The 19397-nt window shown below is 36.3% G+C and overlaps 1 protein-coding gene across 8 annotated transcripts in view; it reads left to right on the top strand.

The window, feature by feature from the left end:
* The window catches only part of PTPRK (protein tyrosine phosphatase receptor type K), a 380307-nt gene that overhangs the window by 274755 nt on the left and 86155 nt on the right, over positions 1 to 19397 (top strand). For all 8 annotated transcript variants that reach the window (XM_041469934.1, XM_041469932.1, XM_041469928.1 and 5 more), the window contains exon 8: positions 13914 to 14216. In XM_041469934.1, coding sequence (XP_041325868.1) covers positions 13914 to 14216 — 303 coding nt within the window. The remainder of the gene's footprint in view (positions 1 to 13913; positions 14217 to 19397) is intronic.

Below are 19397 nucleotides of genomic sequence, written 5' to 3'. Positions count from 1 at the left end.
CAAGGAGTTAGTATAATTTTGCTGTCAATATAGTTTGGTATCTTTTGGTTTTATTAAATGTCCTTCTCAAATGCCAAATGCTGATTGTTGTAATGAAGCTTGTAAAACAGCAGGTTGCATAAAGCTTGGTTTCAAACCATTCTATTAAAGACAAAGATTTTTCTTTTTCTGCGGACTATGTAATTTAAATCAATTTCTTACAAATCTGTAGATAACTTCCTCTTCCAATATTTCATATTTAGGAAGGTTCTATTAATTGTGTTAAAAAGAATTAAAATCAGCTCAGAGTGTTTTGTATCCTTTCTAAGAGAGATAGCAATTTTCCTAGCAAGATACTCAGTCATGGCCTGATCAAAGTAGCTAAGCAAGAATGAGGGTTCAGAGCCAGCAACAACAAAGAAATCAACCAGACATTTCAAATAAATTTCCTTGAGAATTTTTGTGTCTAGAGACAAAATATCTGAATTTAAATGGAGAGCAGCTTGGAAAAAGAAAACCTCTTGCCAAGCTCCCCAGCAACTGAAGGAAACTTCATTTTATACACACTGCTTAATTAGGCAGTAGTATTTGTGTCCAAAAGAAGACAAGCAGTCTGTTGTTCTTTGGGTTGAATGCCTACCGGAGCTGTTACTTGAGGGACACATTCCTCAGGATCCAAGCTGCAAGTAGAGCATGGATGACATTCTTTGCTTGGAAATTTCTATGGCTGTGGTGACTTTTTCTCTGAAGCCATTTTGAAGCTGGGCTTGGAATTCTCTCTTTTCAGAGTACCTGGCTCCCTTTCCTGCAGACTATGTGTCACTTGGATAAGCCAGTCCTGCAGCCCTGGCAGAAACACCCGATGGTAGATATACTTCTCTATTAAGTAAACTAGTTCACCCTCTCAGCAAATGGCTTGATTTAAATGCTTAGCTATGAAAAATCATATATTCTGTTGCTCTCTTCAGTGTCTGTACAAAGCCTTTGCTCAAAACCAATTAATAGAGATTAGTCATTTTGTCATAATGTTGAAAAAGCACTGCACTACCGTGGTACTGTAGCTGTGAGGAGACTGAAAACATAAATTTCATTAATCATACTGGTGATTGCAATGTCAGCTCTCAAGATGATATTAGCGAATTTCTTACACAACTCCAACATAACTGATTTTTTTCTAGATGTTAAAATGGGCTTCTATGCCCATGTACATTCCTATAACTGTTGGCCTTTTCCATCTTTCTTATAATTTGATTAAGAAGTAAAGGCAATGCTCTTACATGCATCACTGCACACTTATGATGATTGACTTCTGTTCTTGGGTTCTATTATAATGTTCAGTAGAAATAAAATCTGACCCAAGCTCTTTAAACAAACAAAACAACATCCATCAACAAATTCCTAGTAGATATGTACGATAACCTAAGGATTATTAAACAGGGTAAGTCCAACTCATTTTGTTTAAATCTCTGCCCCTGTCTGCCCTATCTTTAAATGGTGTAAAATAGGCAGATTAAAGTGCAGTGATTTTCTCTGTTCTTTAGTATAAAATCATAGAATCATTTAGGTTGAAAAAGACTTAAGCTCTTCAAGTCCTACCATAAACCTAACACTGCCAAGTCTACCATAAAAACCACAGCTCTAAGTGCCACATTGACATGGTTTGCAAAGAGGAGAACTGAATTTTTCTGTTCAACTTTATTTTGTACATTTATCTTAAATACTGCAGTTAAAAATAATATTTTTAATATGAAAAGATGCTTCTGGTATTCTGTGAACTGTAAAGTTGTGTGTCAACAAAGTGAAGCTTGGTGAAATTTGAGTGAAGAGCCTTGCCATCTAATAGAAGTCAGTGCCAAATACTGTGAACCAAGATCAAAAAATAAAAAAAAATCTGATGCTTTCTTAGGGAATTTTGGAATTCTCTGCTTTTCACCAAATATTTGGAAATCAGCTCAAGCACTGAAGTCACATTCATATCTCCACTCCATCTGCGATGACTATTGTCTTGAGAGAATGTAGAATTTACCTCTTTGGGGATATCCAGGAATAGACTGGACCAGTTCCTGAGCAATCTGATACAATTGCTTTGAGGAGGAGATGGGGTTTTATGACCATCAAAGGTCTCCTCCAAGCTGAATTGTTTATGGTGCCATGATTTAATCTGTCTTCCAGATATCCAAGTCAAAAATAACAAGTGAAGGACTTCTGCGAAAGGCAAAATTGCTTGGGGTTTTTTCATGGTTGGTTTTTTTGACTGTTAGCACATGTCCTTGTTTCAGCTCAAGTTAATAGTAATATTGTAATTTTGCCTGAATATTAAAGTAGCCAGGGAAATTTGAAAGGCAAGAGCAACCATAACTTCAAGGTTCAAATCAAGGCGAGGGGAAGAAGGTGGTTGTGGAGAGTATGGCCAGTAGGAGAATAAGGCTGGCACCACAAGCTGGTATTAATAGATATGGAAATGAACAGAATTAGCTCAAAAAGCTGGGAAAGAACCCTAAAACCTCCACTGCTAGTCATAAAAACCTTTAAACAAATTCTAAGGAATTTTATATTTTTAGGCATTCTTCTATGTTTAGGCATTCTGTAGATGCTTAATTCTGCAAATTATTATGTTTGTTGATAAGGGTTATGTGCTAGTGGCTTGATCGTGGTAACAAGAGGGGATAGTAGTAGATTGCATATGTGCTTGTTATGTCAGTCTTCAAAATGTTAGCAGTAAGATGGGGTACCAAAAAAAAAAAAAAAATGAAAGAAACCAAACCTGGCAGATACCCAGGGGAATTTTTAAGTCTTTCAGTAATAAGGTGAGAGAAACGGATTGTTCTTCTATTTATTTTTAAACATTTACTAGACTCAGCAATAAATCTGGTTTAAGTGACAGTGTAATGCTGGTGTCCAGCAATTAGCCTGCACTTCCAAATTAATACTGCATTTACTTGTGTGGCCTTGACTTGGCTAATTGGCTGCCTTTCCTTCTTTGCATTCTGTTGTGAGGATATGATGACAGTGATTCAGCATGTACAACACAGGCATAAAAAAAATAATTTAATGCTCCACTTACTCAGCAGGCATGATTGACACTCTCTTGGGTGACTGCTGCAGTAGAGCTGGTTGGGGGAGCACGTTGGCACTTGCTTTGCTGTAACAGTGAAGCCAAGACAACTGTTCTAGTACAATATCTTTTTGAAAGTCAGAATGTGGTAAAATTATTGAATATGATTGACAGCTTGAAGTAGATAGCGCTCTAGATGGGTATCTAGAGTAAGAAAGCACGTAGTAAATGGTGATGACTCCTGCAAGCAAAGAGCTGATCCTTTACAGTTGCATGTGAGTAAAAAGTAGATTTGTTTTGTTTGCATTTAGCAACACTATCAGTTCTTTATAAAGTAAAATAATTTGCTCATTAATTAATAACTTTTTATAAAATCACATGATTTTGAAAGCAGGGTAAGTTATTATCCACAGCATCTAGGATTGTTTTTCATTTGCTGAGTTTGCTACCTTTTTGTGTTACAACTTGTCCAGATTTACTATCAACAGAAAATTCTCCAGGATCATTTTCCATTAACATTTTTATTAATGAATAAGCCAGAAGTGTTCAGAGGAAGTTTCTCAAAAGGAAATTGTTTCTGAAACAAATTACTTTCTTTTAATGTAGGTGAATTATTTTATGTTTTCCAAGTTTCGGCTTAGACAGGAAAGAAAAGTTTGGTGGAATACTAAATGGCTGAAAGTGAAGCAACAGGGCAATTTTTTGAGAGTATTTTATGCAGCTAAATGGAAAAGTATTATTTGAATTTCATGGTCTATTTTAGAAAACACTTCCCCAGCTTGCTAGTGCCTCTGTCAGCAAGGCCTTTTCATTGCTTTTGTTTTCTTTTTGCAAGGACCCTCTGTCACGGTGGCTAAGATGGGCTTGTGAGCTCACTTTTGCTGGGCCCTGCTTATGTTGAGGCAGCTCCAGAAAAAAAATGGTTTGCAGGATTTGGTCCCATTTCCCAAAATAGGCTTGCAAACTTTTGCAGCCGCATGGTATTAGGAAAGAGAGATGATACCATGTCAATTTTGCCCAGACAGCAAGACAATATGAAAAGCAAATATTCCTTATAATCCTTTCCCTTTCTGAAAAGAAAGTTTTGAAAAACTTTTCAGAAAAAAAGGCTCCTCTCTGGCAATTATCAACTTAGGGCTGTATCCTCTAATGAAAATGTCATGACTGTTCCATTAGCAAATCATGGACAGTGCTTTGCCTGCTGACACAAGAATGCATTTTTTTTTTTTCTCACTGGTACATCAACATTCAACAGTTGAATTGAAATTGGGGCACTTGAAATGAACAGAAAGTTGTTTAAAATATCTGTAAAGAAATATCAAATTAAGGTATTAAGAAGATTATTCTTACAGGTACAAGTATTAGGCTGTGGCAGTCACTTGGCAGTGATGATTGACCAATATATTGGAGTTTTCTTAGTTATGTTTAGTCAAACTTTGGCAAATGACTGTGTGACTTAAGTAAAAAAAATTCATTGAAATTCAAAAATGGTACAATTTCACTATAGACAAGTAGCCACTTTAAAAAAGAATTTTCACAATGTCTGCTTACCAGCATTTTTAGAATTCTACATACCATTGAAAATGGTTTCTGATTTTATTCAAAATTTTAATGTTAGAGCAATTCTTCTTTGCTTCTGTATTTTTTCCCCAAAGAAAACTATCAACTTGTGTTCTTATATTTGTATGAACCAATGAAGAAAATTAAGACAATTCATTAAATTAATTTCCAACTGCTTAGAGAAAACTTTTCTGTACAATAGAAGCTACAGGTGTTGTCATTCAATGTTTAAAAGTAAAATACCTAGATTGTTTCACTGGTGGGACAAAATATATACAGCAGAGGCATTGTATGCTACTGTGTCACTTCTGGTTATAAACAGCTTAACGAATCTGTTTCATCCAAGGTTTATGCATTATATAAAATATCTATATACTATATGTACATTGTGTGACATGTAGTCTTGTGTTATTGATTTTGTGTTAGGGGCTAGAGTGAGGTTCAACAAAAAGTTGTTATTGGGTTTTGCCACACAAGCACAACATTGTATGTGTTAGTTTTTGGGCTGTGACGAACAATAGAAACTCAAGGCTTTGTGGATTGCAGGCAGCAGGATGGAGGATGGGTGGTTTCTACCAAGGCCCAAGGGGCAGCAGGAACCAGATGAGGCAAAATGGAAATGGGAGAAAATAGGATTGAGACTATTTCAGTAGGTGTGAAGAGACAGAGAGGATGAATTTTGATGGATGTTTTATCTGCATGTGGTGAAGTGAACATATCTGCCCAGGTCTGTGAATGTGCATGCATACATACAAATGTATATTCAGGTTTTAAGTGGGTGACATAAGTACTGCCTGAAATTTTCACTTCTTAGTTATCAGAGGTGAATGTGGCCTTTTTCCCCAGTCTAAGTACTTTGTGCTTACTATTTATTTATTATAGACTGCATTCCACATATTTTCAATTGTTTCATGTGATGGTATTTATGCTTCCTAACTTGGAGGACTGAAATTTTTCTATACAGGAGAAAGAAACTGAAGCTTTAACACTATCCATAGAAAATTCTTGTTTAGCTTGTTCACACTGCTCCAACTTAGTAATTTTGCTTAACACTCATTACCTCCTGAGCTCCCGAATATATAGTTTGTAAACAAAACCATAAAAAACACGTTTATGAATGTGTATTGGAGACAAATGAACAATATATCACCTAAGCAATAATGGCGATTTATGTTCAAATAAACGTTTGTAAATGCTTTCTTCATGGCGTTGCATAGTTTGGTTCACTGTTAAGGTGTGTAAAAAGTGTATACATGTACACACTGCATATTCTTTATAATATAACTATTATTGTTTTAGATGATATCTTCCATTCTTCTTTAACATAACCATGCAGATATTTCAAGTCAAAGGTTCATTTTTTTCACTAATAGTTTTGTAAATTACTTTTCAGAATTAAACTTGATAATTGTAGTCCTGAACAGGCTACCTAGGCATTTTGTACTGTCAGACTTCCCCTGTGTTTATTCTTGCAGTCTGATGCTTGTTGACATGCTGATTTGTATTTTATACCATCAGATAGGTTTTGTTGATTTGGAAGAATGATATTAAAGAGAACATGCCAGCTTTTCCTCTTCCCCCCTAGACCCTATAGTTCCTTTTGATTTAAACTCAGATTTAAAGAGAAAAAAAGAAAAAAAAAAGTGGATTTTTGGAGCTAAGGTATACTGGAGAAGTCAACAGAATTTATTATCAAGGGATGTCTAATCTCTGAAACTAATACAAGACTTTGCAGCTATTGATTACATGCTAAGGATGCATAAACTGTTAATCATGCATGGAGGCAACAGAATAAATGTGCTATCAAGAGAAAATGGGCAAATAATTGTCAGTAGTGCAGTTATATTTATCTGTTTACTGCACCTATGATGCAGGGACAGCTGTGTTTTGCATCCAAAAAGATAGATTCTAAAAATATATTGCATATCCCCTCATTGCTACTGATACTAGTGTAGTAGAGCTGATTATCTAAGTAATAATTCAGTTGTTTTCTTCAGCTCCCTGAAGTATGTGGTCAATAACAAATTTGTAAGCTGGCTTAATAAGTGAAAGGAGAAAAAACTCATAGATTTTCATGCAATTGCATTATAACCTTTGCACCAAAATAAATCTGTAATGTTAACACAGTATAAATACAATAGTTTCATTTATTATGGGTTTATATTTCACATGACAAACAGATGGACATACTAATGCACAAAAAGTTAATTCTGTTTTTTTGTTTGCATCCATATTTGTTTTGTATTGTCTATGTGTCACACATTTGAGATGGGAGATGCCCAGCAATCCCTATGATTTTTATCGTGGGAATATGTACCCGTTAATTTTTTTCTTTCTTGTCAGACTGCAGAAAAGACTTCAAATTGTACTACTTCTGTTGACTTCATTAACTTCTTCCTTTGGTGTTCATTATTTCTTAATGCTTCTAAGTTTAAAAAGATGGAAGGCCTGAGTTTTCAAATGTGGCTGCCTAAAAGCAGGTGTCTTAAATGCTGATGTGAAACAAGATTTTTCAAAAAACAACAAACCAACAGTAAAAAAAAAAAAAAAAAAACAACCCTAAAACAAAATCATTGTAACCAAACAAAAAACCCTACTACCAAGTACCTCAGTTAGACTTTCCAGCTTGCATTTATCTGCGTGACAGATGTCCTGGTTTTTTGTAGATTCTGAGAATAAGGGAGTTTAGGTACTCCAACAGTGGAACAGTATTTTATTCCAATAACATATGAGAAGGGCATATTGATGCCTTATATCATCCTGCATCAATATTGATCCAGTTGGTAATATAATGTGGTGCGATTTTGGGTTGGAATACACATCAAGTAGGAAGAGGAGAGTCCTTGACTAAAGATAAGTAGTTCATGAACTATCACTATGTAGTAAGAATCGGGGCCAATACTGATAATTGTTTTATGCCTTTACTTCAAAGCTGTGTTTAACTCTACTTGGAAATGGTCAAAAATCTGCCAGTTACAGACAAGAAACTTGAACAGAATTTGCAAGAATTATTCTGTCATGCAAACTGGTTTATGAAAATCAGACTGAAATGCGTGGCATTTTGGGGATGTCTGAAGGATCTTCCTGTATTATCGTCATATTGTTAAATAATGGAGTTATTGGGAGTTAATCTGAACTAAATTCTCTTGGACTTGTAGGTTAATAATCCTTGAAACTCAGGAGCTTCATCATGGATATTCTAGTACAGCTCACCTTACCTAGGGATTTTTGTTAGCTTTGTTCATAACATAACTTAATTACAGTTTGCTCTTTTGACAACAGCATATTACCCCCAGAAGTGCAGAAGTTATCACAGTTGATGTGCATAGTTCTTGCTGAGGCTGTGGTTGTGTCTTGAAATATTTAATTCTAGTTTGGTCATTTTTAATGAGTCATAAACTTCTCTGTTCAGCAGTCCTAACCAAGTTTATGATGTGAGGAATTTAGTAGCTATATAAAAAAATCATTTCTGCCTGATTCATCATTTACTAATTGAGAGCAATGCAGCTGAAATGAGCAAGCAAGAAACCTTTGTTTACTGTTTTCTTGCTGCACTTCTGACAGCTATTCCTATGTGGGTTCTGCTTCCTTCAGCTCTTTTCCCTCTTCCCTTTCTTTGAGATTCTTATCAGGGGTCTTTCAGAATAATTCTTCACAGCAACAGGACCGTAACTTTTTTTTTTTTCCTTTGAGTTTTGGGAACATTTTGGTTTTATAGGACCTTGCATGGACTGAGAAAGGAGCAACAACCACGGTGATATCCTAGAATAATCCTCTTTTGTTTCCCACATGCCAAGGAAAGAGTTACCCTGGAAAGGTCAGGAGAAGCCAAAGGACAAGGGGGCTCATGTTCTCATAGAAGAAAAGTCTGGAAATTCCAGTGGCTGTTCAGACTGAGAATATTGGAAGAAATATTTCTGTATCTTTCTGTCTTCGTAGTTTTTGTTTTACTGATAAAGGCAAGATAATTAAAGGAGTCTTGGTGAGAAACAGTGTACTTTAAATTATGGGGTTATTACCTGTACTTTTTAAATAATGGTCATAGATTTGCTTTTCTATATGAGAGTTTTCGTTTAACATAGGCCTTACATCTCTCCGCGGTTCCCTCAAATGCACAAATTATTGCACCTTCCAAGTCCAGTTAGTTTTCACCTGCAGTGTCACCAATTAAGGCTACCTCGGTTGCTTTTAAACTTGATATGAATTTCAGTCAATGTGGTTAAAACAGAAATTCGAAGTCAGCTCCTCAGTGTAATGACAGACTAGAAAGAGTTCAAGGGGGAGGAAGGATTCAAAAGCCAACTGTAATTAAAGAATTGAATACACAGACAGTGTGTAGACAAGTTATGTTGGTTTTTGAGAAGTAACATCTTTATCTGAAATGTTTGTGCTTTAAAATTTGTCCAGTTGTTTTCCATTTCATGTGAACAAATGTGCATTCTGGTTGCTTGTCAGAAGATGTAATTCCCCCACCTCTGCCAGGTATGTGGAAATTAAACTGTCCTGCAGTCAATATTTAGGATTTCTGAGGAAAGGCAGCAAAAGCAGAGCACATGTCACACTTTGCTAGACTCTTTGTAAAGGATTTTTTCACAGCTTTTGGAGCACCTTTTGTCTCTGACTGACAGCAGGCTAATACATATTATCATTAAAAAGAGGTTCTGAGGAAATGGATGCTCTCACCTTGCAGCTTCTGCAACTGTGAAGGCTTTTGTTTTCACTCCCATTTCTGTGTAAGTGAAGATAATCTCTACAAAGAGGCTTGATATTGACCTGTCATATCACATGTTGCTTATCAAGCACTAAAGAAATTGAATTTCATTTTATCTGTTATCTGGAGAGTCTTATTAAATTATCCTGCAGTTGAGAGGTTGTATGGGGTCAACAGGTTCTGTCTCTTTCACCACGTATCCCTCTATTGTTAACCTTTGGAGAATTACTAAAATGTTCTTTATTTTATCACATAAGGTTGGGTTAAATCTTCTTGATCCAGAAATTGTTGTGATTGAGTGCCACATGCATGTAATTCTTTTGCATGGTTTCTGGATAAGGATTGAGGACTTGGTAATCTGTACAAACGTAGAGATCTCTTATCATTCTGTTATTTCTGTTGTTTTGATATTCTGCCAATGCCTCTGTTTTTAATAGGTTCAATGAGGCTAAAACCAGTCAGATTGGATAATAAATCTGAGTCATTGAGCACTTGGTAGCATTTGTGTGCCAAGACACAAAGTAACGGGTGAGGAGGACGGGGATAACAGAGATGCGTATTGCCAGGTGTCAAAAGCAAAGGGCAGAGGGAGAAGCTGGCTGTAAGTAGAGGTGGAAATGGGATGAAGGTCGTAGCAGCAGCCCATGGATATAGAAGGTCTGGCAGAAGGGAGCCTGTCATCATTAGAGGTGTTCGTGAGAATCTGAAGGTCAACCTTTGCCACCACCACTACCACTGTCACCACCAAAGCTCCATATGCTTCATTGATGGGTTTCTGTTCGAAGATCTAACTCTGGCAGTCAGGATGTTCATATCTGAGTGCTTGATGCAGTCACAGGATATTGAATTTCCTGCAACAACAGAAGTCCTGTATACTTTCTGCTGTCACCACAAGAGAACTCCCTCCAGTCTTTTATCTGATAGAGAAAAAGGCTTGAAAAAAATAAATAAATTATGAATATCATCTTCCAAAAAATTTAAATTTTAAATGCAGGATTTAATGCAAAACAAAAAAAAAATGCTGTTTCATTCAAATTTGAACCTCTCAATCAAGAAATCTTTCTAAAAGAATAAGCCAAATTATTGTTTTTTAAATAACATGTCCTTATGCTCAGATATTCAATTAGTGTCTGAGCACTGTTATGCTTTTTCAAACTTGTTCTAAGAAAACCTTTAAAAGAACCCCACCAAACCTCTTTTTAAAAAAGGACTGGAGTGTAGGATTGGAGTTAGAATTTGGGTGGAAGCATTGGCACATACATTGTACCTGAGGTTTATGAATTGCTGCAGCTAGGTGTCTGATGGCCACCAGTGACCTGGCACTTGGGTTCAGCTTTCTTGTGGCCCTGGCAGTAATTTGCTTTGTAGCCTTGAACAAGCTATTAACCTTTTTTGTGCCTCTTTCTCTTCACAGAAAAGTTTTAACACCACTTACATGTTTCATAGGGGTAATTGGTAAATTAATGTTTGAAAAATATTGAGCGCCTTCTGCCATCATTTTTGACACTCCAGTGGACAGGTTAGGGATTGAGCGGGTATTTTGAGAGCATCTTATTTCTTCTCTCTTTGTCATAGGATTCCTATTTGACACAGGTAATTCAACAAAGAAGTAAGAATTCATGGGCTTGAAAATCCATGTATTTTGGATAAAAGTTCTAGACGTGACTTAAAGAGGAAAGATGAAAGAAAACTGGGAAGACAAGACGTGAATTGAATTATTGGGATTTGCTGTACTCAAACAGTATCAGGAAATCAGGAGAGAATGCATTAATTGAAATAAAATCCCTGTAGGACTAAAGAAATGTTTCAGTGAAACGCAAACCCTAAATTGTGATGGGAAATGGAAAAAAAACCAAAAAAGGAGATGAACACTATTTGCTCCCATCAAGATCAAAGCTATTCTTAATGAGATGGTTGAGATCTTTGGGAAGCCTACTCAAAAATTCAGTAGTGCTTTATCTGAGAAAAGTAATTATTTGAAGATTGCTTTTCACTGAGGTGTTACAGATGGAGACTTTGTGGTGTGGTAGTTTAAAACAATTGGTCTTTACCTCTAGAGATTCCCAAGATGAACATTGCCCAGAAGAAAGAGTAAAATTGTGTTTTTAAAGCATCATTTTAGGAGCAGTGGGACAGTTGGCAGAGTTTACTAAAGCTGTTGAGAGACTCTGCAGACTTTAATTACCATCTCAATATTGCAGAAGTTGTTTAATTTCTGCCAAAGAAGGGAATAGTTGTGAGAAAGCGAGATCACACTCTGTCTTTCATTCTTTCCTTTTTGACAGGTGAATAAAGGATGCTTTTCAGTATCTCTTCTGATGCTGTGACACATTTGTAAAATTTACATAGAATTGTAAAATAATTTTTCTTTAAGTTTAACAAAGCTTTTATTTTTTCATTTTCTCTCTTTAAAGTGCTGTGCAGTGTAGTGTAAAGGCAGTTTAAGTCTTGTCATGAGAGATGCAAGATGAAAATGTTTTCTGTTATTGATTGGTTGGCTTCAAACATTAATCGTTTCAGACTTCATGGTCAGACACCAGGTGTTATGTTGTTTTAATTCAAATAAATTTTGAATTCAGGTTTGAATTCCATCTCCAGTGGGAGTGGTTAGAAGCACAAACTGTAGTAAGAGAACAAAGAGGAAATGACTAAAATGAGAAAAGCCATTCCATTTCAGAAGGAAAACAGCTTATAACACATTTCCTTGGTGAAGGATATGTTTATTCTTCTAGGCCTCAAACTCTAAATCAGAGTATGTATAACTAAGTTTTGCACTGTCATTTGTATAAGAAAATGATTTAGTGTATATATATATATATATAATAATTTTGTATTATATACATATATATGTATATATTGTATATATACAATGATTTTGTGTGTGCATATATATATATATACACACATAAACATGTATGTATGTATGTATGCATGTATGTGTCTTAACAATTCTCTTCCCTCATGGCACTCAGTTTCAGTTTTTCCCCAAGTGCTTGCAGTAGCCAAGGGAATACTCATTCTCTGAAGACCCTTATCAGCTCCTTCAGTAGATCTACAATGTTGCTACTTTTTTCTTTTGATGACCACCTCACACGTCTCTCTATTTGCTAAAGCACCAGGCACTGTTTTCTCTATAAAACCCTGTTTTTTTTCCCTCTCTTCAAGTCTCTTATCTCTCAAGGACCTTTTCAATGCTATCTTTCAGTTTCAAATGTCTATTGTTACAGTACACTGTGTTTAGAGGGCTACTCTCCAGGAAGTCTTCTTACTTAATTGCATTTTTCACTGTATATATGATAAATAAAGTTAATGGCAAAGGTAATATATGTACTTGTTCAAAATGAAGAAAGGATAGATCATGACAACAAATAGGTGTAATTTTTAATCCTTGACATTCAGCATGTTGCTAGGAATACCTTTATGTTATATTTAGAATTCTGTTGTTTTGATGTTTGAAACTAAATGTTTGCAGTTTGTCTGGCAAACTGCATGCTGAATACATTACACTGATTCACATTTCCTTATTTCAATATACCATCTGTGCTTTTGGCTGGTTTTTGCCTTGTTGGAACTCATGCAAGTTACAAAGAACAGTTATACTCAGAAAGAGAAATCCTATATTTCCCTTCCTTCAACAATCTTGGATGTTTTGACCTTAAACCAGCAAGGACACAAGGCTGAAGCTGTATCAACCACAGGCTTTATTTTCTCTGGTGAGGAAGCATGCACAAGCAGGGTATATTTTCAGTGAAACTCTTGTATATACAGACATGGTCATGATTTTCATTGTGTAATCAGTTTAATTAAGTTCAACGATAAAAGTTACTCTTGCATGAGGAATGAATGCACTAGAGAGACAGCGAAAGATTGATGACAGCTTGGGGAGCATCACGTTCTCTGCTGGTGCAAATGCACGTGGGGAGAGCAGCTGAGCTTGGGGAGCAGGTCAGAGATTACCTGCTCAGAGTAATCATGGTTTTGGGGTTTTGAAGGAATCAGGATACAATGCAAACATCCCAAAGCACTTTTTTGTGCTATTTGCGAGGGGTTTTGCTTGAATGAAGAGCTTCATTACTAAAATAATAAACACTAATTAATATCTGCATCGTTTTTATAACTGCTAGTTTAGTAAGGTAATTAGTATAATTAGTATACACCCTTGCTTGGTGGCATGATAAATCATGATGTAGTAAATGTTCACTCTTTACCATTATGATGTATTATCTAATTTACACAGGAAAAAGGAAAAGAGTAAGGGGGAATCAAGAAGGGAAGCCACTAGTGACAGCTGGGTGGCCTTTTGGTCACTTCTTGCATCTGTTGCCTGTATTCTCAATTGCTTTGAATTGCTCCACTGATAATTAACTATTCCTTTTCTTACTATTGCTGTCTCCATCACTGATTACAGCCAACAAAGACTAGACAAAGAGGAATGAAGTAAAAAAAAAATTAGGGAGTATTTTCTCCTCCTGTACAAAGGATGATACTTGCCTGTTTGTTGGGTGCTTCCTTTACTCTCACATTCCTGAATGCACCATCTACCAGCTACAGTTCAGAGACAGATGAAGAATGTTAACATTGTTTTCTTCATTATGCTCTATTTTCTAGAACCTATGAGAACACCAAAAACGCTGAAGATTGCTGAGATCCAGGCCAGACACATTGCTGTGGACTGGGAATCTCTGGGTTACAACATCACTCGTTGCCATACTTTCAATGTCACTATATGCTACCACTACTTCTGTGGACACAACGAGAGCAAAGCAGACTGCTTGGACATGGACCCCAAAGCACCTCAGCACGTTGTGGATCATTTGCCTCCCTACACAAATGTCAGCCTCAAGATGATCTTAACCAACCCAGAAGGAAGGAAGGAAAGCGAGGAGACCATTATCCAGACGGATGAAGATGGTAAGTTAAATGTTCTTATGGAAATTACATCCAAGTCCAGTCTAGGCAGGTGGAAGGAAATGACTTTGTGTGTTACAATATGTATCATGAAGGGTGGAAGTTCTCTTCTATTAATGTATTAATTAGCCCCAAAATGGCAGCTATGAAGGTATTATAGCTGTCACCACGCATATGTAGCCAAAACTGTCCATGCAGCGCAAGTCAAACTGGATCTCTCTCTGTGTCTGTTTCTCTCCAGAAAAAGGGGGATGGTTTCCCAGTCTTTCAAATACTGTGTTAATGCAAGTGATGAGAAACACATGGTGGTGTTAGACTTCTTCGCAGTATTAGGCGTAGTATTTGAAAATTAATTCTGTATATATTATTTAAATATTGAGTTCAGTGCTTAAAGACTCTATTCAAGATTTTAAACCTCTATAGCAAATATATTTGAGAAAAAATTTATGTTGCAGGTCTCAGAATACAGTATCTGTTAACTATTCGAAAGCCCCCTATCAAATTAAAGTATTATTTTGACAACTTGGGAATTAACTCAGTGATCCATATGAGTCCTTTCCAACTTCATATATTCTGTAATTCCTCTTTAAAATGCTTTCAACAAAATTTCAACAAGACAGCTGAATTTATGTCAGTTGTGGAAAAATAAACAATAGATGTAGACATGTTAATGGTGACACATTCAGAGGTTAGGCTATGAATCTTGGTATCAAAGATATGAAAATAAAAAGTGATACTTTTCCCTAATAATATTAAAACTGTGGTAACAAAATCAATTTTTGTTTCTTATTCTTATGTTTACATTTTGTGAAAATACTGACAACAGCAAAATTAAGATAGATACTTCCATAGGTAACAAAAATACAATACTTTGACTAATGTAAGACTATAGATAAATAAAAAGGTAAAATTGAAAAAGGTAGTGTGTTTACTTGCCTGCAAAATAAATGTATAGGAAATACAGTTTTATATAACAGTCAGTGTTAGAGTCTGGTAGTGCTGTTTTTTCCATATATTTTCAATTTTATGAGAAATAAAAGAGGAATATATTTACTATTTCAATAAGAAGGAAAAAAATTATTAAATAGATAGAATATGAGAAGCTCTAGAAAACTGTAGACACATACATGCATCATATGGATACTTATTGACAAGTACTGTATGGTTGCTACTTTCCTTGAACTTAAAAAGAGTAGTAGAGATATTAAGTCCATGGAAAATGGATTTCTTTTCTTTTTTACCTGGGTTTTCAAGAAAGATTGTGGTTTCCAGTGGCAACCTTTGTCTTGTTAGATGTATGGAGATGACAGATGGTTGCTGTGTCAGTCCTTGTCAGGAGCAGAGTCAAATGAAAACTTTGTCTCCCAGTTTTGTTGTGGATTCTTCTTGGAAGGGGGTGCACATAAGACAAGTTTTGGTCACAAGCTAACATACCAGCATTCTGTCATTGATCTTGAGTTGAGCTGGCTTTGGTGTCACAAGTAGTATAGTGTAGTGTAGAAGAAGCCTCATTCAGTGAACAAAGTTGCCAGGGTAAACTGTTTGAAGCAGATGTTGTTTTCACAGAGGGATAATGCATTTTAAAAAGTATCTATATTTAGTTTTGCTGGTGGTAATTATGCTGGTGACCTGAAAATATCCTCCTGTGAGCTTTACTCTGTAAAAAAATTGATATTTTAATTTTGTGTTACTGACTGATTGAAAGTCTATGTCTATTGTGCCATGACTTCAAAGTTTGGGGCTTGCAGATGACATACAATACTGAGAGGTTCACGCCTGAGTCTTTTCTTGAGCTCTCATAGCAATAGTTAACTAAATCCTGTAGCTGACTGCTTATGTGTACAATGCTAATTTAGTTCCTGTCTGAGTGATCAAGTATCTGAAACTATTTCCAAGCACAGTTTGAAGCCTGAAGTAGGACTTGGGCTAAGAAGATGAGAAGTCCAATTATGTATGTGATTCTATGCCCTACATTTCACATGTGGTCAGATGAAGCTGCATTGTCTTCATGGTTTTTGCAGGTTTCTAGAGTAAGCATAATTTTAATTATATCATGGAGGCATTATTAGTGATTCATTTTGGAGAAGGAGTATAGAGGAAATAGAGTGTTGCTCTGCATTTTTGCAAATAACATTAGTTAGAAATAGCCCCTAATGACATGATTATCTGAAACTGTGCAGTTATGTTGTATACTTTTCATAAATAGAAACTTTGAAAACTCCAGATGACAACTGATAATTAAATTTGTGTTAGCATTTGTGTGGTGTGGGATTCTTTCCAATGTTAGTTTTTTTGGTTTTGGGGGTTTTTTTCACAAGGTGCTGCTAAACAGGCAAAAATTTCATGAACTCTTGGAGTTTGAGATGCCTGTGCCATGTTTTCCTGTCTCTCTTCCTCTCTACCATTTTGCCTTCATCTTCTGTTTTTCGTCATACTTCTCCATGCTTCCAAGCTGTCCCTTTCATCTCTTCAGTTGTTGTTGTTGTGTTTTAACCTGCCCTATTATCTCACTACGTCTTTCATGTCAATTCCTCCCTTCTGCCAGGATCTTTACACTTTTCTGAACTTCTAGGATTTTCTAAAAGCAGAGGACTTCGGACTTTTATGAGGCTCTTTGGTGAGACAGGGAGGATCTGTGTTTGTCTTTCACAAAGGCTCACATTTATGTAAGGCTGTGCAGCTGGGCTGAGGGTCTGTCAGAAACAGTCAGACCTGTAAGAATGCTGAGTGGTAACTCAGTTGCATATGATACCTGGAACAGAATTAACTCAAGAAACAATTAGTAGAAGAATGAGGTAAGATTGAAAAGCTGTGTTTCATATCCTCAGAGCTATGGCTGACCAATGAGAAAAGTTTTGTCTTTTTTTTAGCTTGTAATTCAATATCTGCAAGATAGCAAAGCACGGGAATACCATGACAGTCTGAAAACAGTCTTTCTATTGACCAGAGCTAGATCTGAATACTTGGTAGTTTCAGTATTTTTATTTAGCATAGGAAGATGGAATTAGTCTTTAAAGTATATTTTAGTACTTCCAGGAAGTTGTATTCCATGTAAAAATAAAACCCCTGAATGAGACACTGTTAAACAAGTTTTGCAAAAAAGATGAAAACAGGGAAATTTGTATGTGTTTTAAAAGCTAAACATCTTTCACTTTGGAGAGAAACCATACAGCTACTTAGGTTTGGAAAAAGCACTTCTGAGTACACAGGCACTTGGCATTATCTGTGCTATGACAGGGACTCAGTGCTTTTTATGGCTTGTACAGAAGATAGACACTGTTTGAAAAATTTGATAAAGGAAGTAGAGGAAGGCTCATGCAACCTTGGGCTGCATACATGCTGGGCAAAGACAGTGTTTGGCATTTTGAGACAAAGCACAATAACCAACAGTGAATTTATCACTTAGCATGAATCACCAGCATGCACATGTTCTTGGAGCTGCCTGTTGACCAGAGCGCTGCCAACTCAGAGGGACCCTTTGTAAAAGCAGTGGATGAATGGGATTAAAGCAGATAAATGCTTCCTTAATTTTTAATTGGAAACAGATGCAAAAGGCAGTGGATTAACAGGAGTAGTGGCATTAGCCCTGAGAGAGCAGCTACAGAGAAAGCAAATTGTGAAGCTCAAAGTGTTCGAAGGTGATTTTATAACCAGTAAGGGAATGTGTCATCTAACAGTAGGCAAACAACTAATTGAAAAGGATCACTTGGAATAGGAGAAGTATCCATTTTGGGGCTTAAAGTATAAGAGAGCTTTGGTCTGGGGCAACGCATGTGCTCATTGGACACAAATGAGGTCCCCTGATCTTTCAGAGGCTGTGGCTCATTCTGCCTCTTGCAGAGCTATTGAGAGCTGTGATGCAGGGTTAAGATACCAACTGTCCAATCATTACTCATGCTCCTGAAAGAGCTCCAGCAGGCTTACCACTCTGGGGAACAGCAGAGGAAGAGGAAATGTTATAATTAGAAGACAAAAAAAAAAAAAAAATAGGAAGAGTGAAATGCTTTGCATACTGTCTAAATGTGTGTCCTGAGTTCAGCTGGAATAATTTTCTCCCTAGTAGCTGGTAGAGTGCTGAGGTTTGGTTTTAGGATGAGAATGATGTTGATAAAACACTGATAGTTTAGTTGTTCCTAAGTAGTGTTTATACTGAGTTGAAGACTTTTCAGCTTCTCATGCCCTGCCAGCAAGAAGGCACAAGAGGCTGGGAGGGGATGCAGCCAGCACACTGACCTAAACAGGCCAAAGTGACATTCCATACCACAGAACATCATGCTCAGTGTATAAACTGGGAAGAAACTTGGCCAGGGTTCACAGCTGGGAAAACAGCTGGGCATCAGTCTGTGAGTGGTGAGCAACTGCAATGCACGGAATTTGTTACATATATTCTAATTCTTTTATCGTTGCTCTTATTATTATTTTCTGCATTTTTTTCTGCCTCATCCAGCTGCTGAGGGAGGAGTGAGCAACTGGCAGGGTGGAACTTAGTTGCTGGCTATGGCGCATGTACACCACTGTCAATATAAAATCAGGGTTTTTTCCCAATAACATTCAATGGTATTTTGTTCCTTACTGCAAATAGTCCAACTTCAGCAATTTCCAAAGAAGTAATTTTTGTCATCACCTTTTCTGCAAATGATAAAGACCAGTAAGAGTTCTGGTTTTGTTTTTCCTTTCTAACAGACAAAATTTGCTTTTATTTAAAACTTAGTTTCCAGCTGTAGTAAAGTGTAAAGTAAAAATGGCAAATCCCTCAGAAAAAGCCTATGGAAAGGTGAACCATTTTAGTTTCTGGTAACATTTGAACAGTAGGAGAGATTAACTGTCACTATCTCCTGAAAATGAGCATCTACTTTGAGAGAAACACTGTAAGATTGCTGCTAATATGCTGCCCTTTTTGATTACAACAAAGGAATTGTTCCCAATATGACCCTATCTATTTCTGCACATAACTTTTGCCACAGAGCATAGTAATTCTGTGCATGGCTTTCACGGAGTATAACAATAATAAAAATACTCTGTTTACATGCACTTTCATTATTTTGTAGCAGGAAAACTGAAGTAATATAAATTCATTTTTATAGTGGTTGGTGCCAGTTAATACATTGTTTTTCCAAAAGTAATGTGTTGTAATATAAATTTCTTGTTAAGTCCATGTAGAACAACATTTAAGTGACACTATTT

Source organism: Pyrgilauda ruficollis, unplaced genomic scaffold (genome assembly GCF_017590135.1).
Source record: "Pyrgilauda ruficollis isolate IOZ18807 unplaced genomic scaffold, ASM1759013v1 scaffold24, whole genome shotgun sequence".
NCBI lineage: Eukaryota > Metazoa > Chordata > Aves > Passeriformes > Passeridae > Pyrgilauda > Pyrgilauda ruficollis.
This window is presented reverse-complemented; position numbering and strand designations above follow the sequence as displayed.